The sequence below is a fragment of the Sphaeramia orbicularis genome, chromosome 14 (assembly GCF_902148855.1).
Source record: "Sphaeramia orbicularis chromosome 14, fSphaOr1.1, whole genome shotgun sequence".
Lineage (NCBI taxonomy): Eukaryota > Metazoa > Chordata > Actinopteri > Kurtiformes > Apogonidae > Sphaeramia > Sphaeramia orbicularis.
Window position 1 is genome coordinate 20010146 of NC_043970.1, and position 26740 is coordinate 20036885.

The 26740-nt window shown below is 35.7% G+C and overlaps 2 protein-coding genes across 3 annotated transcripts in view; one reads left to right on the plus strand and one right to left on the minus strand.

Moving 5' to 3' along the window:
* Positions 1–822: 822 nt before the first annotated feature.
* foxred1 (FAD-dependent oxidoreductase domain containing 1) lies at positions 823–13749 on the minus strand. The gene is made up of 11 exons (XM_030154952.1): positions 13435–13749; positions 10706–10926; positions 9629–9739; positions 9241–9359; positions 7816–7910; positions 6809–6910; positions 6479–6555; positions 4431–4591; positions 3514–3643; positions 2023–2127; positions 823–1272 (listed from the first exon to the last, which is right to left on the minus strand). The coding sequence occupies exons 1-11, from the start codon at positions 13586–13588 to the stop codon at positions 1018–1020; spliced, it is 1530 nt and encodes a 509-aa protein (XP_030010812.1). The 5' UTR covers positions 13589–13749; the 3' UTR covers positions 823–1017.
* Positions 13750–20259: 6510 nt separating this feature from the next.
* LOC115433329 (F-BAR and double SH3 domains protein 2-like) overlaps positions 20260–26740 on the plus strand; it is a 45285-nt gene continuing 38804 nt past the window's right edge. For both annotated transcript variants that reach the window (XM_030154676.1, XM_030154677.1), the window contains exons 1-2: positions 20260–20482; positions 25028–25125. In XM_030154676.1, the coding sequence (XP_030010536.1) occupies positions 20462–20482; positions 25028–25125 (119 nt within the window). In that variant the 5' untranslated portion in view covers positions 20260–20461. The remainder of the gene's footprint in view (positions 20483–25027; positions 25126–26740) is intronic.

Below are 26740 nucleotides of genomic sequence, written 5' to 3' on the forward strand. Positions count from 1 at the left end.
AACTTAAATTGTTCCCAGTAGGTCCTGGCAACGCCTTGCATGGCAGCAGCCGCCTACTGGTATATGAGTACGTGTGTGAATGTGAGGCCTTGTAAAGTGCTTTGGGCACCATGAAGGTGTAGAAAGTGCACTATATAAATTCAGTCCATTTACCATATTACAACTTTTACACCTGTACCCCAGAGAAAGTTGCAAGTGTTTCTCAAAATTTGGTTGATTTTTTTAAAAAAATGCAAAACTTAAAAACAGGACCAAGGGTCCTGTAGTCCAACAGCATATTTAAGACACTGACATTCATTTGACCTTCAAGGTCACTCAAGGTCAAAGGTCATAGCACCAATTGAAAGCCCACATGTGACTTCCTATCTATTGCCATTAGTAATTATGTCAATATCTTCAACTGTTTTCAAGTTAGAGCATTTTGAAATGTGTCCCATTATAAACCAATGGAGATAATTAAAATTTCAAAAATTCATACAAAATTTAAAATTTTTTTTAAAAAAATCAATATTTCCCAATTCTTTGAACAACTTGGTAGACCTTACCCCAATGGTGTTCCACAGCAAATATCAAGTCATTCTGACCGACAGTTTCGGAGAAGATTCTTGAAAAATTGTTTACAGATGGATAATGGATGATGGATGCCAACTGATACTAACAGTTCATCGGAGCCTTTGAGCCGTTGGACTAAAAATATGAATGGAAACACACCTACTGTCACCATGTGTGTATTAATCAGTCAGTGTTGTGTTTTTGTCATTAGTTTTATTTATTTTGTACTTTTCTTGTTTACTCAAGGATTCCATAATAACTCCATGATTGTTTTTTTGTAAAAGTTGAAAACTAATAAATATCATTGGTTAATAAAACAGTTTAATTACCAGTGGACATAAAACTAAAAGTGACACAGAGAGACTTAAGAGTAGACAAATCTATGAATGTCCTTGGTAGGTTTTGGTTTGTTTACCTGTACTTTCCTGTCTTTTATGTTTTAGTTTAATAATAGTATTGAATCCCCTACACGATGTTTCTCTCCAGCATTGGCTCCTGAGTCAGGATGCGTCTGAAGCTGAGGCCACTCAAGTCCAAGGTTCTGAAGTTTCCGTCCAGGATGAGTTCTGCGACACCGCGTCCCACTGCCGGAGACTGCTGCAGGCCGTGGCCGCTGAAACCGGTGGCAAAGTACATGTTGTTGATGAGAGGGTGCACCCCAATGATGCCATTCTGGTCAAAGGTGTTGTAGTCGTAGAAACCTGCCCACGCACTGGTCACCTGAGGAGAAGAAGAATCAGCACTGAAAATCATCTGTCAGTCTACAAAAACTCCCACAGGACTCGCAGTTCACATCATGGATTTTCATGACGACAATCAGGGGCAGACAATTAAATGATAATCAATCACAATTATAATAAAACTTTAGATATTTTTTTCTTATATTACATCTTCAGGTGTCTTTAAATGTTCTACCTCCAGGTTTGTGAAATGTTCTGAAGGTTTTATCACGTTCTGAGCATTAAGAAGGGTTTAAAACCACAAATAACCATCTTTTATGATGGTTTAATCTTGCTGAATACACTTCAGATGAAAAACACTGAATATATTAATATTTGAAAATAAATGCTTCCTCTGAGTAACAAATTATTTATGTTTATCGATTCAACTTCAGTAAAAAACAATTTTCATTAATGATTATTTGTGTTTCTTGGATGTTCAACATAAATTTCAACCATTTATTTATTTAAAAAGAAGAGAAATGAATAAATTTCAATCCAATCACGTGAAAAATAACCAACATTTGAGTTTTCATCACATGCCACATTATGACATTTAGTTAAAAAGGCCAAACTAAACCAATTCAGAGTGTTAGGGTTTTACAAGATCCCATTACTTTAATAGAAGTTTTCACTTTTTTTTTTTTTTAAATAAAATCCATCTCATAAACTGGGACATGTTCTGTATTCTGGGTGTAATGGAGTAATGATAAAGTGCTTAAACATTAGAACCTAAGTTTGCAGAATTTACCTTGAGTTTCTCAAAGGCAGGGACACGGTGGGCCAAACTGGGCCAGACTTTATCCACAAAAAACTCATGATCCACATCCAGATTACTGGTGTCTGGCTCTTCATCCTGACAAGAGGCAAAAAAAAGGAAAATGCATAAAATATTTTATTTAGAGGTAGTCATGGCTGTTATGAGAAAAACAAAACACTACAAAACATGCTTTGACTACACTGAATGCGTTCCGTTTTGCAGCTGCTGCAACTTTACATTAACACTATAAACAATGAAACTTGACTAGATAATTCGCAGAGCAGTGTGTAAACAGTGCGTACCAACTAAGATCCAGTCTGAAAATGTGCACATATACCAGTCTTTTACCTGGAGTTTTTACATAGAAAAGAGTCATAAAGCGTCTATACCAGGGGTGTCAAACTCATTTTAGTTCCAGTTCCATACACAGCCCAAAATGATCTCACATGGGTTGGACCAGTAAAATAAAACTGGAATAATAACCAATAAATAATAAGTGTTTTAGAGTGAAAAACAACTACAATTACATTATGAAAATATGAATAACCTGAGCTACCATGTATACTTCGGAAATTACTTCAGAAAAATAAGTGCAATTTCAACAATATTATGTCTAAGCTTATTATTAACACAACTTACAGATAGATCACAATGGATCTATAAAAGCACAAAACATTTAGTAACAGGCAGAATATTGTTAAAATTATGCTGATTTTTCTTAAAATTTGAGGTTAATATTTGTTCAGGTTATTCACATTTTATTGTGAAAAATGTTAATACTTCTTTGTTATTTCCCATTAACTCTATTTTCAGGTTATTGTGTATAGTTTTGCCATTTCTGTCATTGCTCCCCTGTATGAGTATGTTTTTGTTTTTTGTGTTTTTGTTTACATATATAGAAGTTATATAATGATGTAAAATGCTGATAAGATAAAGATGGCTGAAAAGAATAATAAAAAGATAATTACAAAAAAAAGAAAAATGTTCATATTTTCATAATATAATTTTACGTTTTTCACATTAAACTAAGGAAACTATTTGGAATTGTCATTACTTATTAAGTTATTATGCTATTAGGTTACTTGAGATCACATTTAGCCCTGAATTAGAATGAGTTTGACACCCTTGATGTTTAATGTTTTCAGTGTCATTTTATGCTCTAATTCATCTTGTGGGCCAGATTGGGCCATCTGGGGGGGTGGGGTTAGCCCATGGGCCACATGTTTGACACCCCTGACCTATACCAGGAAATGATACAACCTCCTGTTTGATTCGTTCCTGTCACCTGCATCCTTTGATAACAGCTGACAAGATGAACTGTATACTTTCCTTTCAGATCTGTAGTCTGTTGATGTTAACTTTTCCAGTGTTAGACAAACTACTCGTCCAGATAGTGCAGCTGAAGCTACTCCTCTGTGGACGTCTGCTCTTTCATATTAGCACTAAAAGCAGTCAACATGCATATAGAGACGCAAAACAAACCTCCTCTGGTGAAGTCCCAGTGATATAGTTCCCTCCTAAACCCTCTCTTCTGAAGTAAACTCCAGAGTAATCAATGAGAAAGGGGGTGTCCAGACCTGGACCATCAGGACAGTGGACCACATAGATGTACCTAAACATAATCAGAGAGAATTCAGTTGTAAATGCACATTAGGACATTAGCAGGATGCATAAAGTTCCCTTTCATTAAAGCAGTCATAAGTGACTAATGTGATTGATGACAGTTCAGATAAAGGGCTCACACCATCTCTGCAGTAAAGCTGCTCTTGGTTTACTTCATGCCAACATTCATTTTGTGCCCAGAACTCGACTGCTAGTACCCCCACTGAGTTCTGGATGGAAAAACAACCTAAAACCATTCACTTAAAGCCTCTCTAATAAAATGTTTTGTAAATGAGTTGGCAGCTCAGCAACTGCAGCCCGTGAAAAGATTTAGTTTCACCGACTGAATCTCAAAAACACGCTCACAGAACACCGTAAAACCACGTCAACACACTGAGGTGTGTATTCACTGGTTCTCAACACAAACCTGTTATCTCAGATTTTGTGATTTAGTTCATGTTCTGTTCAAGTTTCATTAAATAAAGAATAAGTATTAAATCACAAATAACTGTGATTTTGCCATGTTGGATTGTTTATTTTTTTTTTTTTTAATTTTTTTTTTTACAAATGATGTAAGCAGTTTAATTTATGTAATAATGATTTGACATGTACCGAAATCATTATGTTAACATTTTTGATCAGCTCTTGATCTAAATTTATTCCTAGAATTAGAGGAAATTAAAATACTTAAGACCTGCTCTCTGCTGTTATGGAAGCACTGCCTGCGTTACCAAAGCCCCCAAGACATTTTCACAGTTCATTCAGAAGAGAACCTGCTCCTCAGGTCAGTTCCCTACCTCTTTCGGGGCTCAACAGGCAGAGGAATTCCAGCGATGGAGTCTTCAGGACTGGAGCCAATGCCAAGCATCTCTGCCAGTTTCCCAGAAAAAGCTCCTGCTGCATTCACCACAATGGCACACTCGACCGGCTGGTACTCCAGACTGTTTGGCATCTGCACCTGCTCGTCACAAGCCCCGGTTCGTTAGTCACAACATGACACAACAGCAAATATGTTCTCATTAGATGAAAACAGAGGAATCATATTAACACATAAATATAAACAAGCCTGTGTATCTGCACGTCAAACTGAAACCCTTTTATTATCACTAAGAATGAAATTTAATGAACTTTCTTGGCCAAAGTACATGATATTTAATGAACACCTGTACAGATTTGAAGCTCTGCATTACTTCCACTTTTAGTCTTTCCTCATAATAAATCCTGCTGTAATATTGTAACGTAAGAAACCATTCCTGCCTGTGGCATTCAGACTGTTTAATTCTACCTAATAAATACATAATTATAATTACACACAACAATATTTTTGCACACTTATTGACGTATATTTCTTTTACTTATCATATTGATAATATTTGTCTGTTCAAATTGCTGTTCTAATTGTGTTTTAATATTTAATAATTGTATATATATACATATATATATATATATATATATATATATATATATATATACATACATATATATATATATACATACATATATACATATATATATGTATATATATATACATATATATATATATATACATACATATATACATATATATATATACATACATACATATATACATATATACATACATACATATATATATATACATACATACATATATACATACATATATATATACATACATACATATATATACATACATACATATATATATACATACATACATATATATACATACATACATATATATATACATACATACATACATACATATATATATATATATATATATATATATATATATACATACATACACACACACATGTGTGTGTGTGTGTGTAAATAAAAAATATTTTAATAGTGACATCCACTGGTGAAGTTTAAGGTCTTGCAAACGAATACTCTCTCAACTACAGTGATCACAAAAACACAGCGGTACCTCATTAGAAACAGTTTTGGTTTTCTTTGTTCTGATCTCTTTAGTTAAGGGGATCTGAACTCTGCTAGTAGGTGACAGTAATGTACGTCAGCAGCAGATGTTAGCTGATATAAAATGACGTGGAGGAAGAGAAAACAAAGAAGAAGACAGAAGAAGAAAGAAGAAGAAGAAAGATAGAATAGAGTGAGAACATTTCTGTGCCTTCATAGAGAACAGAAATGTCTTGACAAGGTCTAATTGACGGTTAATGTGTTCCCATAAATATATTTAACGCACATTTTGTAGTTTGTAAGTAGGGCAGCCATGGCCTAGAGGATTGGAGAATGACTTGTGCCCTTGAGCAAGGCACTTAACCCCCATTTGCTCCGAGTCTGTAGTGTGTGGTGTATTCCAGCATGTTTAGCTGGTGATGGGGTAAAAGCAGAGGGTCAATTAAAGTGTGTGTTGTGTGGTGTGTCCACATGTACAATATCTACTGATAAATAAACACTCTTAAGCAGAGAACAGAACATTTTCACAAAGAGGTTTTTATACGCAATTGAGGTGATTTTGTGTTCAGTTCTTCTACTTTATTATAGTCATGTCATGTGTTCAGACTTTATAGCAGTAACCCCCCACCCCCCCATAGCACACCATGTGCATGTGTAACCACAATGTAAATATGCATATACTATTCAAATTTAAATCTAAATTTATATAAATCCTTATATAAACAGCAGATTTACAGTGCATATTTTCTGTTTTCTGCAACTTCCCCATAGTGAGATCAATAAAGTCTGACCTTATCTTATATTATCTTATCTTATCTCATCACCTGACCACACATCAAACTTGTTTATAGAAACTCACATAACATCACATATTCTTTTATGCAGCATTTCATATTTTGCTTGACATTTTATGCTACTCACAACAGAGAGTGTCTGGACTCACTTTAACAGATTGGATTCTCCTTATAAACATCTGTTCTCCATCGACGGAGTTCACTACATTTGTTTTGTACTTAAAACCTGCAGGAGACACAAGACAGAGGAAATATGCACTGTTAAATGATGACAACACATAACCTGAAGTCCTTAACCTGTGTCCAGTGTTGTAATGCTGTCAGACTTTTCACTGTATATTAACTAACACCACAGGCCACTGTTTTCCACTGTGAAGAACAGTCATGGAGTGAGCACGGTTAAAAGTAGTGTTTAGAAGGTCAGCAGTCCACTTCTACCATCACACACAGAGGTGTTTGTGTGTGAGAACAGAGCCCACCTGTAACTTCCCCACAGCACTGAACCACTCCCATAGAGACGGCCTTCCTCCTGAAAGCGTTCAGTAGCGACCAGGGGTCGAACCAGCCCTCGTTCTCCAACCCTGAGGGAGAACACGGGAACCAAAATCAGCCAAAATCACTTACACTGTGCTCATTTCACCACCGTCTGTGAGGAACATGACATTTCATCACACCAAGTCTTTACAACGTATTTCATCTTTTACCCCATTTTCTTGTTGCATGTGTTTCACATACATTTTTTTTTAATCTTACATTTCTTTTACAACCTTTGCATCTTGTTGTGTAATTTATATATATTTTAATTTATTGTTGTTTCTGTCTTATTTCAACTTTATCATCTCATTTCATCTTTAACATTGTTTTCTCTTGTGGTGTCTTTTACATCATTTTTGTCTTGTTGCAAGTTTTAGGTCAAGATTCACTCTTCCCAGCCTGGTGCAGGTCTACAATTTTCTTCCTGGTGTCCTTGGACAGCTCTTTGGTCTTGGCCATGGTTGAGTTTAGAGTCAGACTGTTTGAGGCTGTGGACAGGTGTCTTTTATACAGATAACCAGTTCAAACAGGTGCCATTAATACAGGTAATGAGTGGAGGACAGAAGAGCTGCTTAAAGAAGTTACAGGTCTGAGAGCCAGAAATCTGGTTTGTTTGTGGGTGACCAAATACTTATTTTCCACCATAATTTACAAATAAATTCTTTAAAAATCCTACAATGTGATTTCCTGGATTTTTTTTCTCATTTTGTCTCTCATAGTTGAAGTGTACCTCTGATGAAAATTACAGACCTCTCTCATCTTTCTAAGTAAGAGAACTTGCAAAATCAGTGGCTGACTAAATACTTTTTTGCCCCACTGTACGTCACGTCTAGGGCTGGGTATCATGACCAATTTCCATAATCGATTCAATTTCGATTCATAAGGTTCTGAACTGATTAAAAATCTAAAGGGTTTCTGAACTGTCCGGTTGTTGCTGGCTGTTTTTACTCACCATATGAGGCCAGTGCCACACCATCTGTGTTGATCCATGGGAATTTCTCCTTGACTTGAGTCGGAGAGAGAAGTGATACTTCGGCTCCTGCGGATCTGCACAAATGAAATTCAGCACCAGCCACTCATGAACAGATTATCCATGTAATAAACTAAACACTGAAAAACACTGTGAACCAACAGAGGGAAGCAAAATATATACAAGAGCATTATAACTATACTGTTTTCCTAAATGTTATATTTTACCTCCATACATTCCATCTACAGCCCGTCAGTGTGTATATTTTTTAGGTAGTTACTTACAGGTTTTCTCTCCCAAAATGATACTGTTATACTTGTACATTGAATGAGGAAACAGTGTCCAGTTTCACGACAACAATTACTCAGTGTGATATGATCAAAAATGATAAAATGAATATTTCAGTCATATTAATAATTCTCATGACAAATGTCAAAATGAAGGCTGAAGTGTTATTGTAGTTCGAAAGGACGGGTAAAAAGTGAAATGAAATGATGGCAACTTAAGAGGTAAAAAATAATGTTCAACACAAAAACAATGAAAAGGACATAAGACCAAGGTAGAAGAACACAAAGGACATAGCAAGGAAAAAACACACCTACTGCTTAGTGTTTTATTTGACATGTGAATCAAATAAATGTAAATAATATAATATAATACAATTAGTGCTGTCAAATGATTAAAATATTTAATCAGATTAATCACAGGGCTGCTGTGGATTAATTTCGATTACTCATGATTAAATATCATTCATTTTTAATCTATATTCGTGTTTCAATTTGCATGAGCAAAGAGACTCAAGAAAGAAGGGAGTATATATGAACTTAAACGTGTTTGTCGCAAGCTGGGCGACATGTTAGCTGAAGTGCTAGCAGAATCCCCAACTAATCGTATGCTTCGTGTTAATGTGGTATTTTAACTTGGAAGTGAAAAGAAAACTCCTTCCTGCAGAGTGTGTATAATACTTTATGTCAGTCGACTGTTCCATCTTGTTTTGTTTTTTGTCCTCATATTTCCATCCAGAGGGCCAATGTGCTGTTTAGTGTCTTCCATTGGTTCTGCTGCCTGTCACTACCGGATCAACTGCCCATTTGTTCATACACGACACTAACTCTACTTGGTTAAACTGCCCCAAATGCGTTGGCAGAGACATTGAGAGTCATTCTGCACTGCAGATGGGTTAACTGTGTTAAAATTTTTAAGCAGATTAATCATACTGATGGATTACTCCGCGTTAACTTTGACAGCCCTAAATATAATAAAATCAAAATTATGTCATGATAGTTTTATCCCTCAGCTCTAGTTACAGTGAATGTAAATATATACATATAATTATATATCCTTTATTGAACCAGATGAAATCCTAATTGAGATTAAAAATCTCTTTCCAGCTGATGATGGACTGACCTTTGTGTCCTGTAGTTTTCCTCCATGATGTGAGCCACTTGCTCATTTGCCAGGAACATGTATCCTGAGTGGTTGAACTGCAGGTCCACTGGGTCTTCTTTCAGTACAAAGAGGTGGTCCTGAGCAGATACAGGTCAGACACTCACAGTTTATGTCACATTTAATCAACTCCACAGTGAAAACAGTTTTGTCACAAATCGTACAACTCAGACCACATCACTTCCAGGCATTAGGCTAATTCTACTCATTTCATTATATTTACTCATATTAAAGTTATCTCTACATAACACCCTATATAATCAGGAACTTGTATGTTTTCTGAGCTGGTCTTTACTCACAGAGGCTTCACACATAAAACAACTACAGCAGAGACGTCAACGTGACCTACATTGATGTTCCTCATGAAGTCTGCTGAGGCCAAAGAGAGATGGATGTTCTCCAGCAGGGAGAACTGCTGCCTGATTCCTCCAGCTGACAGAACGGTGGACGCCCTCGAGTACTGAACACAAACACATACACATCACTAACACAAAAACTGCCTCAGTGCATTTTACTTCAGTCTTCGAGAGACAAGTGAAAAAGTATTTATTAGAAAATGACTACAAGTCTGGTCATGCTGAAGCTGCAAAGACATCCTTAGCAACTCTGAGCAGATCATGGAGAGACAGTAATACTTCAATGGTTTTACAAACAAGATCTAACTTTCATGACTTGTAAAATCAACGAATAAACCAACAAACATCATATCAAACATATGTAAATGATGGCATAATTCAAAAGGGATGAAAAAATGACTCGCCTCTCCCCACTGATGCTTGTTTTTCCAAAATAAAGTCCCATGAGGCATAACCGGAAGAGCTACAACTTCAACTCTCTATTACGCTTTAGGGCCATTAAACCCTGAAATTCCAAACAATGTATACATGCATATTTGGTCCAGTTTGTTTTGCTTTGACACTGCATTTTTAGCCTTGTGTGAGTCAAAACCATCGACAGTTTGATTTGGTTTGGTTTGAAGTGACAAGTCCAAACATACTAGGTGAGAAAGGATTTATTATGCATCAAAACAGTATTTTGGGGGGGTTTAACGGTTGATTTTTGGTCCGGAATGAAGGAAACTAGATGCTTATTTGTGGTTTTAAATGATTCATAAAAGACCCAAAAGAAGAAGAAACCAATGTAAAAAAAAATAAAAAATGCAACACTACAAAAAAGTAGCGGAAACGTATGATAATGCTCTCAGTCTTTTTCTGTTAATGTGGGATATTTGTCAGGGGGATGCAGCTGTGTCAGGCTCCATGGTCTAGGGTGGATTTAGTTTCTGGGAGAGGGACCAGGACTCATTTACTTAAGATAATCCACATTAACATCCCTGAGTTATATGGAAGTTTTGTCTGTTTTTTCCCTTGAGAAATGTTCCGTATATTTAAGTACATATGTGATTAAATGACATTCAACTTCTCACCGTCGGGTCCCTCTCCACCACGATGACCCGGAGCCCTCCCCGGACCCTCTCCTTCTGTTTGAGCCAGTATGCGATGGACCAGCCGATCACACCACCTCCTACGATCACGATGTCAGCCCGTTCTGGAGGGAGGTTCGGGTTGATCAGCACAGGACTCCAGCTGCTTCCTGGAAGAGCGTCCACTGCCTTCTTCTTCATCTCTGAAAGTTGATTCTCCAGGTCTGATGCAAAGAACAGGGAAAAAAGGAGAACATTTATTCAGCTCATCAGCATGATGCCGCTCGCTACTTACCACCTTTTCTGAATAGAAACTGTGAACCAGTCAAACTTCAATTAGCTGTTTATATTTATCTAACATTGACAAAGATGTGTAAGGAGAAAACAGGTAAATTTCTTGGAATGTTCCCCAAAGTTTCCCATTTATTTGCAAAAAAAAGTCATTAAAGTAAAAATCAACATTCAAGTTTATTCACTGTCCTTCCATCTGTATCTGTAAGTAGATATAGAGTGAAACGAAATAGTGTTTCTCTAGACTGATGTGTAATAGAATAAAAAAAAGAAAAAGAAAAAATACAATTAAAATAATCAAATCAGGTTTAAGTCAATGAGCAGCAGTACATAAAAGACACATGCAATGATGTCGACAAATCAACTGCAGGCTAAAAATGGCTGAAATCATTTCTGTTATCAACAAAGTTCAACAGTCGTATGGCCAGTACAAAATGTTTCATATGAAGCAATATTGATCATTTTTACAATAAATTTCAAATCACTGTTTCTGCAAAGGTGTTATTACAGACAGATTTTTGGTCCTGAGTGAAATTTGAAGAAATTAGATGGTTACCTGAGGTTCAAAATTATTTGTAATAGATACAAAAACACAAAACAAGATGAAGCTGGATAAAAATGATGGAAATAATACAATAAGGATACGGCGAGGAAAAAATGAAGTGACATAGAAGTGATTTGACAGACGTAAGAAGACGATATTTTCTGGCTTCCACAACGTTAAATCAAAATAAGTACAAATGTAAGATAAAAACATAAACATTTTGTAAACAAATTACTTGACAGTGTGAGTGAAATAAACCCTTAAGATAAAAGAATTGAATATGATGCACATGTATAATTATAATACAGCATTAATAGCAACTGATCTCCAAAGAAATCAGCACTTTATAAAAAAAAATAGTATTTTCATATGATACGATTTTATGTGACAATTACTGCAATTATCAATGTAATAGCAGCTCCAGTCAAAAGTACTGAGTACTGTATAATAATAATAAAGAAGAAAAAGACAACTTTATTAGTTAATGCAAGTCAATGTACACTCATGCACTTAGCATTTATTAAAGAAGCAGGTTTAACTTTTTAGTTCAGCTGAAATTTACTTAGGGGGTCAAATGAGTGGCCATTTTTGTCAAAAAAAAATTGTAAGAAATGCATAGAACTGTGTTGAAATAATGCTAATACATTTGTACACAGACTACTGATATTATTTGACAGTGGAAGCTATATTTTCAGAAATATTGGATTTTCAATAGCACGTGTATGTGAAAACTTTTGCTGGTGGATGGACATGACAGGGGATGGACATGACACTACCCATGATGATCTGGTCAGTACCAGTACTTTATTAGTAATAAACTTAGATACTTACTATTGCTAATTCTCCTCTTATTCATAAATGTTAGTATTGTGGATCTAAAACAATAACAGCTTAACAAAAACAAAAAATGTGGCAGTGGACGGATGTGACATGGTTGTTACAGATCCCATCATACTGATGCTCGGCAGCCATGTCCCCGTTTCCACAAATGATCCCTGTGCAAAAACTAGGATCATAATTATTCATTGTATAGTTTATCATCATACTAAAGAGTAAATAACAATATAGAATTGTTATTTCTTTATAAAAATGTTTATTATTAGAAAACTGTTGATTTAAAAAGTGATGTGTGACATTCTTAATGTATGTATTTGCATAACATAAGCAGGATGGATCAGCACCATACTCCATATTGCAACCTGTAAATATAAAACATGTGATATGTAGGATATAATCCTGTAAGAAAAACTGGGGAATCTAAAAGAATAGAATATTTGTTTCTCAGGTAAATTCAGTTAAAATATAACTTGGCTGTTTGTGACATGAAAATATAGCATTAATTGTGATGAAATTTGACATTTTTGAGCTGAAAACATAGTTCATATGATCATCAACATGTTGAACAGAACTGAAATCCTGTCAATTTGCATAACTTGCATTTACCAACACAAAGTTCCATTGGGGATTCACTTATATTAATTTCTTATGCACAAAGACATACATAAGATCTCTAAGCAAATTTTAGCCGAGTTACACTTTATTTTAGTTACTTTTACACATGACAGAGAAAACAATCTAAAAATCTACCTGCACTGACAACTTGTTCATTACTGCATAACAATACACTTTAAAACCTTATAAATACACTAAATACAGACAAATTGGTAAACAGAAAAGGTAACAAACAAGAAGTATTAAACCATTTCTGGTGTTTGTTTTTCATGCATTAAAATATAAGTACAGACCACATTAAAATATCATGAAAGTGTCAGTTATAAGACAGAGGGAAGTCTCCAGTTGGATTGTTTTTATTATTAGCCTGTCGTTTATTAGCCTATTGGTATTGTTAGCATGTTGTCATGTTTGCATACATGTCCTTTTCCTCTGGTTGTCCTACCTTTAATGAAGCCCTTCCTCAGACTCCTGCCGGTGCTCAGGCTTTGACAGGGCATGAACGGTCCACGGAGCCGTGTGTGCCGCGGCGTGACCGGCGTGGAGCTCAGGAAACCCCCGGTCCGAGCCTTCACATGGAGCCGCCGCCACGAAGACATGTCCGCGGCCAAGTGATGAGCTCCTCCTCGGCTACGCGGAAAGCAGCCAGACAGCAGAAAACACACGAAACTGGATCCAAGTACACATACCCCCTGAAAGTGCGTGGGTTAGTGTAGTAGTACTAAACCGACGTCAAGTGGACATGAACCAAACTGAATAAAAGGAAGCGGAAAAGACGAGCGGAAACACGGTCCCTTCAAAATAAAAGCACGACTCTCAATGGGACTGTTTTCACCTTTGGTAATGCATTTTCCAGTGGATCTTAGATGATTTTAAGGGTGTATTTAGAGAAGATACAGAAACACCTCCATCCTTCATTTTTGGGTGAAATTCTGCCAGTGTAAGTGAAAATGTAAACTGTATCACCGGTGTATATTTTCACTTGCACAGACGCAGACAGAATTGCACCATTTACATTGTGCTCTGTTTATTTTTGCACTATATTTTATTTATCTTGTTAATTTTTAAAATATTTTATCTATTTATGCTTGTCTTTTTATACTGAGCATTCTGGGGAGAGCGAAGCAAGAATATCATCATACAGGGAATATGTTTCTTCACTTTGCACATGACAATAAACACTTTGAATCTTGAGTCTTGAACTTAATGTCATCACTAATGTTTTCATCTGGAAAAATAGTAATTGAACCAGGAATAATAAATAAAGGGAACGAATGAAAAGTAAATAAATGCAAAAAGAGTTGGTAAAGATATTAAATATATCTAGATAAACTAGAAAGCAATAACTGTCAAATTACTGAAAATACAAGTTAAATTATTAATAAATTTATAACTTACCACAGATCACTGTGTGGATGCAAAACAACTTTCTCCAACTAAACTCACACAAGACTGAAGTCATTGTCTTTGGCCCACAACAACCATGAGAAAGTGTCAGCAGTCATCTTGAATCCCTTACTCTAAAAGCTAAAAATCAGGTTAGAAGTCTAGGGATAATAATGGACTCAGACCTAAACTTTAACAGCCACATTAAATCAATAACATCATCAGCCTTTTACCATCTAAAAAAATTGCCAGAATCAAAGGTTTACAGTCTAAACCAGACTTAGACAGACTTATCCATGCATTTATCTCTAGCAGGTTAGACTACTGTAACGGCCTTCTCACTGGACTCTCTAAACCAACTGTCAGACAGCTGCAGTACATCCAGAATGCTGCTGCTTGGGTCCTGACTAGAACCAGAAATACCACCATATTAGTCCTGTGCTCAGATCTCTGCACTGGCTTCCTGTCACTCAGAGAATAGACTTTAAAACAGCTCTGCTGGTCTAGAAGTCTGTCCATGGTCTAGCACCAAAGTACATCTGTAACATGTTGGTCCCCTATGAACCATCTAGGACCCTGAGAACCTCAGGGACTGGTCTTCTGCTGGTGCCCAGAGTCAGGACTAAGCACGGTGCAGCTGTGTTTCAGTTCTATGCAGCTAAACTCTGGAACAGTCTTCCTGATGATGTGAGACAGACCTCTACTGTGACAGTGTTTAAGTCCAGGCTGAAAACGGCTCTGTTCAACTGTGCATAGAACTACTGAAAGGGTTCAGTCTGCACTCTTCTCTTTTACTTTATTTTAACTGATTATTACTTATGTTTTATTGATTATGTTTTAATAGTGTGTTTTTAACTTGTCTCTTCCATTTTTGTAAACCACTGTGAACTGCCCTGTGTATGAATTGTGCTCTACAAATAAATTTGCCTTGCCTTTCTTGGGGTGAAGGGCACATAGTTTTCTTCCCCGGGGGATTGATAAAGTTAAAATGACTAGAAATTAAGTTTAAGTGACTGTAAAAAGTCACAAGGATTATATGACAACACTTGAATGGTTGTAAAAACGAAGAATAACAATAATCGTCATTTTACTTTGAAATCTCCTCAGTTCACAGTGTTTATGTTCCTGTAACTTGACCCCAGTCGGTGAGAGGCGGTGTCTGATCATGTGACCACTCGGAGCCAATCAGAGAAGGGCCATGATGGCTTTTTTTTATTGTAAGAGAGAGGAAAGTTTGTCCCTTAAATTGAAGAAGGATGGAAACTTTTTATCCTCAGTTGTACCTTTGCCTTAATTTTTTTTTGTTAATAATTATCTGCCTGCAAGATTAAATGTGCTAAAGCTCACACAGTTTAATATGACGAATGGGAAAACAAATGACCAAACTGACGTTTACAACGTGTATGATAAAAAGTTATTACATATTTATCGGTTTATATCTGGCAGTTATACATTAGGTTTATAAATAATTTATCTTTTATTGTGTTGTGTTATGTGCAGACAGAGATTTGAAGTAGAGCTGGTATCTCTGAGACAAACATTCTTTTTCAGTAAAACTCATACTCTCATTAATTCTCAGAATTTCACATTTTTGACCCAAGACTGTACCTCAGACACTACAGCCAATCAGCATTTTTGACCTAACTTTCCTTTATTATACACACACTTGGTGAAGTTTCCCTACTTTTATTCTGGAGGCCTTTTTCTTGTAGACCAGTCTTCTGTGTGAGGCCACAGATACCTGTGCCTTCAAGCTTGTAGTAGTTTATTAACTTGTAGAAATGGATCTGCAACACTATCACAACACTACATAAAAAGGTAAAGTGAGATATCCTTTTAAGTACCCCACCCAAAAGTGATGTTAACTTTCATAAACTACAAAATGTTTGTTGAAATTGTTACTGTGTGCTGTTTACTTCATACCCTTTACCACATTATACCATTCAAAGATTCAACATGTCATTCAGTTTAACAAATTATTTAGTAGTTTATTAACCCATAAAGACCCAGTGCTACTTTTGTGGCAGTTCTCAAATGAAATTTTGTCTCTGTTCAGCCTTTCTTAAGTGATTTATCACCATTTATTGTAATGTTAGGGACTGTGTCTTGTGTTTTTCAGTGTAAATCTATGTTCCTATATTTAATTTACTGATCATGTAGATGTTCATAAAAGCTCAGATTAAAGTTGAGGGTTATTATATATCAGAAATAGAGAAAACTGAATTAAAATTGATTTTTTTTTTTTTTTCAGCAAAATATATCATTAACTGAACAGAAAAACAAGTGTCTCCATTCACTGTCATTACCACCGCCAAGGAGGTTATGTTTTTGCCAGGGTTTGTTTGTCTGTCTGTCTGTCTGTTTGTTTGTCTGTCAGTTAGTGTGCAACATAACTCAAAAAGTTATGGACAGATTTTGATGAAATTTTCAGGGTTTGTTGGAAATGGGATAAGGAAGAAATAATTAAATTTTGGTGGTGATCGGGGGTGGGGGGGCCCACGGGGGGGGGGGGGGGGGGGGGGGGGGGGGGGGGGGGGGGGGGGGGGGGGCACTGATCAGCCTTGGCGGAGGTCTGCGCTCTCCGAGTGCCTCTAGTTTCTCCATGGGTTTTACTGATGATTCAATGTTGTAGAAGATGACAGTGTTTCCACGTTGAAAACGGAGCCTCTGAACGCCCAAATGGGTCATATCTGATGACCATGAAAAGATGACAACCTGCATTTTACACCAGTTATTTACATGTATTGATAGGATTTGTGGATCAACAGATATTAAACATTTTAGGTCAGTAGATGGTTTTGGTGGCAAGGATTTGTTTGGTCTTTATAGGTTAAACAGGTTTCTAGTGGTTATTTACATCATATCTGCAGGAGTTTGACAGTAACCGCAATATGTTTGAGGGTGTTACCTATCATTCAACAGAAGAGAATGAGTCTTAAGTGGTACCTCAAATCACCAAAATCTTCTAATTTTGACATTAAGAAACCAGTTATACATTTTATATAGGTTAAGTGGAAACTGTGGGAAAGGCAGTAATGTAGAAAGTCATTAGATTTTGCATGTGAACAGAAATGTCTGCTCTGGTTCATCATCAGTTTTAAAGGACAGACAGTTTGAGACTCATAGTTCAAACTCTGTACGTCACTGGGCTTTGGCTGGCATCACATTATCTGAAAGAAGACAAATTCAGCTACATTTGTGGTAAATATGGTGTACTGGTTGTAAAGACCCTCTTTCCTCTTTCCTGACATCAAAAATTGTCTGTAAAAACAAAAACAAACAAACAAAAAAAACCCTATGATTTCACTGATGCTGTACTAGATATAAAACTACTGTTAGGTTTTGTAATGCCTGATAATTTGTGGTCCATTTAACCCATAAAGACCCAAATAACCACTGGTGACCTAAACCATCTACCAATATAAAATGCTTAATAACTTCTGATCCATTAAACCCGCCAATACATGTAAATAATTGGTGTAAAATGCAGTTTTCATCTTTTCATGGTCATCAGATATGACCCATTTGGACGTTCATAGACTCTGTAGTGAATGTGGAAACACCATCATCTTCTACAACGTTGATTCACCAGTAAAACTGGAGTTGGATCAATGACAGTGAACGGAGACACTCAGTTAATAATACATTTTGTTGAAAAGTTGCATTTTCTTCATTTTTCTCTGTTTCTGAAACAATGACAATTAAATTTAATATGAGCTTTTATGAACATCTACATGATCACTAAATTAAATATGGGAGAATACCAGATTTTTATTGCAGACAGCAAAATACAGAAGATAATATTATAATAAATAGTCATAAATCACTTAATAAAGGATAATTACAGAGAAAAATTCATTTGGGAACTGTCACAAAAGTAACACTGGGTCTTTGTGGGTTAAAGGTTCATCCATTGTTGTATGTTAAAGTGTGATTTAATAATGCGATTCTAAAAAAAAGTGTGAGCCACACCGCTTTAATGGTGTCTTTCCTTTAGAAGTTGACGGGAAATTGTTTTTAATGATTTTTGTTACCATGGTCACTTGAATTGCCAACTTGTGCAGCACTCTCTCCCCAGATTTATGACACATTTTGATTTCTGATTTGATGTTTGTTCTTAAAGCTTTGGAACTGATTCTGAAAATGGTTGCATCATACACAAACCTGATGTTTTGAAATATTGTGTTCATTATTCATCTATATCTTGTTTTATACTATCAGCTAGCAGAGGCTTCATGTTCTTATTGCACAAAAACATGCTTCACACTGACACTGCAACCAACAAAACCACACATGGAGTTTTAGACTATGTTTTGCATTATATTAGCATTATATTTGCCTTCAGCTAAATTCACAAAGGAGCTGATTTCTCTTCTGATGCCTTTAAACAACATCTAACACCACAGTTCCTGCTGATATAAGTCACATTTGTCACATTCTTCCTCTGTGTGTACCCACTGTAAGCTTCCTCCTCTGCCTGTTATTGTTTTGGCATCCTGGACTGGTTCATGCCAGATCAGATTAACAAGAGTCCAGCATAGAAAGGTAGTAGTTTAACTACAAAACAGACATGTACTCTGCAGGACAAACTCAAAGCCAGACTGATTTACAAACTCCATCAACAGAAAAGTTAGAACATTTAATAAACACAGTAAAACCTAAAATCTGTCATTTTGAACTGGTACAATGTTCTTACAGTTTACTGCAATTATCAACAAAATTACATAATTTTATTTGAATTTAAAATGTTAAAATAGTGAAGCCTTACATCAGAATTTACAAGTATACATAAAAATTCATGTCATAACCACATCTCATTTTAAAAAAATAAATATGGAGGCAGAAGTTTGATGCAAAACAAAAGGTTGCTTACATCCTTAACACAAAAACATGAGCCTTTAGCTTTTTAAATGATAATAGAAATGTAATTCATGTTTAATTCTCTGAAACTATGTAAGGATGATTAATAAAGGTGACTTACAGTGCAATATACATGAAAGCATCAAATATTTGCAGCAAAAGGACAAAAATATATTGCAAAACAAAGAAATGTATCAAATCTCTGCATACGTTTTATTGTAATATGGCCACTAGAGGGCGCAGAAACGACGCTGTGAACAGTTGATCAGTCAACTCACGGGCTGCGAAAGTGACAATTGTGATGAACAAATCAAGGATAAATGAAACGAAACACCCTGAGTCAAATAAAGGAATCACAAAAGAACAGGAAATGTTTCTAATATGCTTCATAAATTGGGAAACTGTAAAAGTGGGACTAAATTGAATTAACACTAAATAAATTAAATCAGCATTTACTGAATAATGCTAAACAACAAGAAATAAAATAAAGGTAGATTGGACAATATTGGATTTAATTACACATATATAAATCATGTATTGATTAATTTTCAGTTGAAAAAACGTAGTGATATAATACAAGGTCAACTTTAATGACAAAAGATGACGAAAACTGGTTGAAAAACCACTAAATTCAAGCTTTTTTTCCACGTGAATTTTTTGCATATACAAAAATAATATTTGAAAAGTTACTTTTTCTTAGGAAATTTCAGGTAGTTTGTTGATATTCAGGTATATTCATTTACATTTTTGTGAAAGGATAATTTGTAAATGTAAATACTTTTTAAAAAATTTTGCGCTAAAACAAATAGAAACATTTGTAGTTGTCATTATATATAGATTATTATGTTATTATGTTACTGGTCCGGCCCGTTTGAGGCCACAGTAGGCTGCACGTGGCCCCTGAACTAAAATAAGTTTGACGCCTCTGTGCTGAGGCTGATTTTATTTTGAAGAATCACAGCCGGACGTTGTATCTCTTATTTTGAAGACTTTCCGGAAGTCTGCCGTGTTACGTTGCCGTGGACTTGGTGGTTGGTGTTTTCTGTTCCCTGGGGCCACAGTGTTTTCAACGGGACTCAACTTACCACTTACTGGACTTGCCATGGCCGCTTGACCCGAGTTGAAATACCCCTCTGCGTTTTTTTTTTATTTGCTCGAAACATTTGCACAAACTTTTTAAAGACGAACTTCTGTCTTTTGTGTAGTTTTTATGTCAAGAAATAAGGATGCAACCCCCACCGAGAAAGGTGAGTTTTCCCGTTGTAGCCTCCGAGGCTAAGTCTGAAAACGACGAAGTGGTGCATATTTAATGGTTGAAAATGTACGCTTTGTTGCTAGTCGGCTGGTTAAAACGACAAAACTCAGTCTTTTTTCTACAGAAGTGAGGCAATTCGAAGTGTTAGAAGTTGTATTTACTCGTCCAGATTGTGTAAATAGCGGCGAAGGAAGAAAATATGTAAAAAGTCCCATGTGGAGCAGTTTTTTAGGGAGATTAGCACCATCCGTTCCCTCTCGAATGGACAGAAGCTCCTGCAAAAAGACATTGTCTGACTATATAAACTGTCCGCAGCTCTTGGAAAACAGCCCGATATATTTCACGTTACCAAAGTGTTGCGTTACATCGATGAAACACTTTGTATTTGTGCGGAGTTTCAGTAAATATCCCTTCGGTTCCTCTGCTCCAACCTGGCGGTCCAACATTTCACAAACTACAAACAGCAGAAACAACAACAAAAGTCAAGAGATTTCAGCCTGTAATCCGAAGTTTAATCACAATCAACCCTAATTTACTAAATAATCCGTAATCCTCTCAAGATAAACCGTCTCCTGATATTTAAATATGCTTAAAATTACAGAACACAAGCTCCTTTTCGTACAAAGGAAGCTCTAAAGTGGTACTTTAAGATAAATAACACACCAGGGTGAAGTGTCAGATTTACTTGGAAGCGTGTTTGTGAAATAACGGAAAACGCGGATTGCAGCAGTGTCTGGTTTTTTGCGTAAAAATGTTTATGTGGGATCAGATTTCAGTAACATGGCTTTACACCACAGAATATTGACCGTTTCATCCCCAGTGTCTGAGTAAGACTTGAGAATGGAGCATAATTTACAAATAAAAGTTAATCCCCTGGAGTTGAAACCTGTTGTGTGTGGTAAATACTTTGGGAAACTACACAGAGGAAACATATTTGAGTCAACGAAACTGTGGGTTGTTTTCATGAAATGGTGAATAAAAGGTTAACATGAGTGTAGAGAATGTAATGGGTTATTGATCACTAGTGGTAATGTAAAATAATGGAATTTAGATAGTTCAGCAATGTACACATATATCTGATTACTTTTCTGATGGAAGTTTTAAAGGCGAAACAAGTTTATTTAAAAAGTATTTAAGAACAACCACTGCTGAAACAAAGTACTGTACATCAGTCTTTAAAACGTAATTCTAAAACTGAACAGTAAAGCTGGAAAATCTTCAAAATATAAACCTCTCAACATCGACTACATTTATGTTTTATTTAACAATTGCTATGGGGCTTTAGTTGATATTGGAAAGATTTGGTTGTAAAGCACTCCCACCCAAACAAATCACCATGATGCTGATCACAAACAACCAATGCCTGCTGTTAAGTAAAAATATTTTCTATGCATGGAAAACAAAGACGTTCTCTGTAACTTTTAGGCCTGAGTAAAAAATAATATGACATTGTATTTGTTGTTTGTATTGTTTTATATTGTGGTATTTATTGTTATCACTTGAGGTAAGAAGTCAAAAACGATGATACAAATTTTTCATAGCTGTCATTATTGATTATTATCAGGGTAAATTTCAAATATCATATCAGATTATCCCCTGATGACCCTAATAGACAAAAATTATAATCACATAAAATATAATATAATGTGAAATTCCAAAACCAGGAAGCCACAACTGAAAGTAATATTAATGCTTGATATAAAAAACATCAGTCAACAATCAATAATTAATCCATTAAATCTGTTGTTACAGATTAACTTAGTGATTGATTAATGATTTAACCTGTAGATGTTTAGAGCCTGTAAAGATTTTATTGTCGGTTTCGCATTCTTCATAGAGAAAAGCCATCAGAAACTGGTTGCAGTGATTCTCAGTTATTTCAACAGGTGTTAAACTGGATCTGTTATAAGTAAACAAAAAACACATTGGTCCAAGTTTTGCTTTGGGAGGTTACAGAAACTCCTTGAATTGTACAAAAAGACAAATTCAACGGACCCAGATTTATGATCAAAACCCAATTTTCAGACTTCAGTTTTCTTGTGATAATGTAGGGCTTATCAAAAATGTTATAAATATCAGACTTTACATCCGTTGATATTGACAATTATCACAATAATTGTCAAAAACTTTCAGTTTTAAGGCTGTTTTTTGTCCTGAGTGAAAGTTGAAGAAGCAGGTAATTGTGCTTCTAAGTATTCGTGATGGATGCAACATGATAAAAATGACAAAAAAAGATCCAACCTGGCAAACACGTTCAAGTGTTTGCTTTAAATTATTCAGAGAAGATCTAACAAGACAAAAACAATATAATTATAGGTGCTGATCTCCAATCAAAATGATCACTGCATACGAAATTATATTACCGTGACTGTGATTATTGTTTTATCATAGAGACCTATGATAAAATCCATTTTAACTCCTAAGAGAAGGCATTTTATCTGCTTTTGTTGTGAAAGTTAAGTGAAGAATAAATAAAGCTTTTCTATAGAGACCACTCCCAGTTTGCAGTAATGAGACCTGGTCACTGAGCTTTATAATTTATCTTGTGGCCAATTAGAAACCCAGAGAGACCGACTGTCACCTACTGAGAGCTGTCGCTGCTTATTAAAGCTAAACTCATTTTCACAAAGTTCATAATGGGCTCAGGTGAATCAACACTGGGCTTTAGAGTCAAACACCTAGAACACAGATTCAGACTGTGTTCAAAATGACACATTTCTACGGCTGACGATGTTGTCAGTGATGCCGACACTGATCAGTAGTTATCAAATCAGTAATCAAAGTCACTCTGTGTAATATAAAGATGTGTACAATGTAGTGTCTTCTAACTGACATACACTGAAAAATAACACTAATAATATAAGTGTCAAAAATTACCTTTTTACCTCAGTGGCCAAGGGGAATGGAATGAAAAATCTGCAGAGTAGATATTCATAGGTCAAAATGTGTGAGCATTGTGTATGACATTTGTGTTTAACTGTTAAAAATATTGTGGTTAACTATTTGAAAGTGATCACAGAGGTACTTTTGGAGGAGTTGTACAATAGTTTGCTGAAAACAGTTTTCTAAGACTTTTTAAATAAACTTTGCCTGTGTAGAATTGAATGGGATATTGTTATGATTTTAGTATAAAATTATTGAAAGTATCAGATGTAGACAGATGTAGGTTTACATCTTACAGCAAAGCAAAATAAGAGTAAATGCAGACCTTTTTTTTTTTTTCTTTTATACATTTTTCCAGTTTTCATGTCCATTTGGGTATGGATGTGTGAGTTTACAAGGGGCCTTTGAATGTGATGTCTCTGCAGTTAGTGCTGATGTGCTCTGCCTTACAAAGAATAGCAGATGTCATCGTTTATAAGGCGCATCTGAAAGCACCGTGTGTCAGTGTATCTGAGTCACAGTGTGTTGATAAATTACACACAACACACGACAGTCTCACTTTATATCCAAGATTATTTTGATCAAAAACATTTACCCTCTTGTGTGGCAGAAAACCTGACAACATTAACACACATTTGGTTCTTCACAGGTGTTCATCCCCAACAGTGTTGATTTTATTTCTAATATTATTACCAACATTTAAAACTTGAGTTGGAGGTTTGAGTTTTAGAAAAGTGGTGAATAATAGCAGATACGTTGATATCTGGGTTTGTGTTTCTGCATTTGCTGACTGGAGCTGAAGCTGCTCCAGTAACAAGTGCATTCATATGAATTGGGATTAATGGACTACTGTTCATTCACCTCAGAAATGTATTAATTCAACTCTAATGCATACATGACGGAACTGCACACTGAACTGAATAACACTGTGCATGTGTGACATTTTGGACACACTGACACTGCAGAGCTGAGTACTGTACTATACTTCTGCACAATGACAATAGGGGTGTTTTTGCATTAATTTGAGATTTTCATATGTTTTTTTCTTCACTAGTTCAAGTCAGTATGTTTGATATTAACTATATTGCAACATTGCCCACAGTAATTGTACTTTCTCACCAAATTGTCTAGACTCACTGCGTGATGTTCATATATTTTTTTTGTTGCCCAAATCCAAAATTGAATATTTTCCTCAACAATATAGTCAATTTAGCCAATCATGGGATTTTCTTCTACTGAAGTGGAGAGCAAAAATAAGAAAACATCACTGAAGCTCACAATGTGATGGTTTAGTAACAAAAAATGTGCATGTAAACAAGTGATAGAATCCATTCATTGGTGGTAGTTGGACAATTTACTGACTGTCAGCACAAAAGACAAAAACTGGTGCCACCTAGACTAATGGTAGGAGCAAGTAGACAGGTTGATGTTTGTGAATTTATTGGTTAATTATAGTGAGGGTGATGTTCATTTTGTCGGTTATCCAGTTCCTAATAAAGCATCATCTAGAGCATTTTCCTGGGAATTGCTAGCATATCTGTCTTTACAAATCAGCCGACCTCTAGAATGAGCAAATATACAATGAAATGTATTTGTCTGTCGTCTCCTGGATGGAGCCCACTGACTCTGCTGACCATGTCTCCTCACTGTGCAGGTCCGGGTCACCCAGGAGCTGAAACACACTCATGCAGAGCAGATGAGCAGGTTACATATCAAACACCAGACAGAATGTGACCTCCTGGAAGACCTGAGGTGAGCCACAAACACACATTCTAGGAGGACTTGGTAGAGCTGTACAAGACTGAACTCTTATATCTTAGTGTTTCTGTTGAAATGTAGCTGCAAACACGTGATGGCTGGGTGTACAGTACAGTAGCTATTTTACCCCAAGTTTATGGGAGAGTTGTTGTCATTATGTGACCAGAAACAATTCCTTTGTGGATCATTTGAGACCTATATTTTTACATTTTATATAGAAAATGGCTTAAAATGATATACAATCCTCACATCTAAAAAGATTAGTTCTAGAAAATTACACTGTACTTGAGCTAACCAGGCCTATTCTCTCTTTAGTTGCAGATAAATTTCAGTTCCGTTTTTCTGCACTTCAGTGTTGTAATAGAAGGAAAAACCTTTACTTTACTGATGGATGGCCAATATGGATGCATCCATAATGTAATGTCACGTTATTTTGACCATCATTATTGCCGTATATTTGTAGGAAAATGTGTCAAAGCCAGAGCAAATGATAAGTAAATGACCCAAAAGATTACATGAAACTATTAGAAATTAGGTCTGAGTTAGTTTTGATGCTTTGGTTTAAGTGTTGTCCAGAATGCCTTGGCTGTATCTAAGCCTTATAACAGAAAGTTCTCCTGTTGAGAATTACCTCATTGTGTCAGGTTTACACTTGTCTAAGGTCGTTTGTGTTGCTGTTATGCAATGTGATTTAAAAACATTGATTATCAGAGCAGATATTCACATTTTTATGATTATCACTATTATTGTGATTGTTACTGTTGGTAATGTTTTAATCTGCTAAAATACATTGCTCTGATGCAACTTCCTCTCTCAGTGGTATTGACAAATGTCCCATTTATGTCATCATCTGACTGGTCGTAGATTCTCAACCCTGAAATGAGAAAAGAACATTTATTTAGCAACAGGGATTTCCCAAGACCTGTAGACAGTTAGGATGTTATGATAACTTTTTGTTATTTTATTTGAGTTCTGTATTTTTGTGTAGATTTTTGGACCAATATAATTATAAGATAAAAAAAAAACAATCCGAACAAATACGGAACAAAGTAATATCATTAAATAAACAAGCAACACTTACAATATTAATTACATGAATAATACATGATCCCCACTTTAAAATTGTATTTCCAGTCAAACTATTTGGGTTTAAATGGCGTTGAAAGGTAGTTTTTCCAGTTTAGGCACTGTTGAAATCACATTTGAGTTTTATAATATAGGGAATTCTTGTGGTATTTAGTATTTATAGTACTAAAGGAAGAAAGAAATGGCCGAGCCCTAAAATATTAAGAACAGTATGATGGAAAATGACATGGGTTTTCCATCATTGCACTATACATATATTGCTGTACAATGCTACATAGTCCTATTATCTGTTGTAGTAGTTATTCAAATGCCAGTGTTGGGCTCAGTAAACATCCGACACAGATAAACACAGACAACTTTAGGTCTGTGTTCAGACGTGAAGGTGGAAAAGCCAAAGGTTGTGTTTTCAGCCTTAGTGTTGGGTTGAGTTGACAGCCCACTGACTCTCCACTTCCTGTCTGTGGTTGGTGGCAGAGCTCTGAACCTTCAAACAGCTGGAAGTTCAGGTCATAGAGAGCTGCCA

What these genes read in the sequence shown, in the direction of transcription:
- foxred1 (XM_030154952.1), bottom strand. Translation starts at nt 13,588, where the DNA reads ATGTCTTCGTGGCGGCGGCTCCATGTGAAGGCTCGGACCGGGGGTTTC. An exon ending in CCTGTTGAGCCCCGAAAGAG is followed by an intron (nt 3,644 to 4,430) that starts GTAGGGAACTGA and finishes GATTATGTTTAG; the next exon opens with GTACATCTATGTGGTCCACT. An exon ending in CTGCCTTTGAGAAACTCAAG is followed by an intron (nt 1,273 to 2,022) that starts GTAAATTCTGCA and finishes TCTTCTCCTCAG; the next exon opens with GTGACCAGTGCGTGGGCAGG.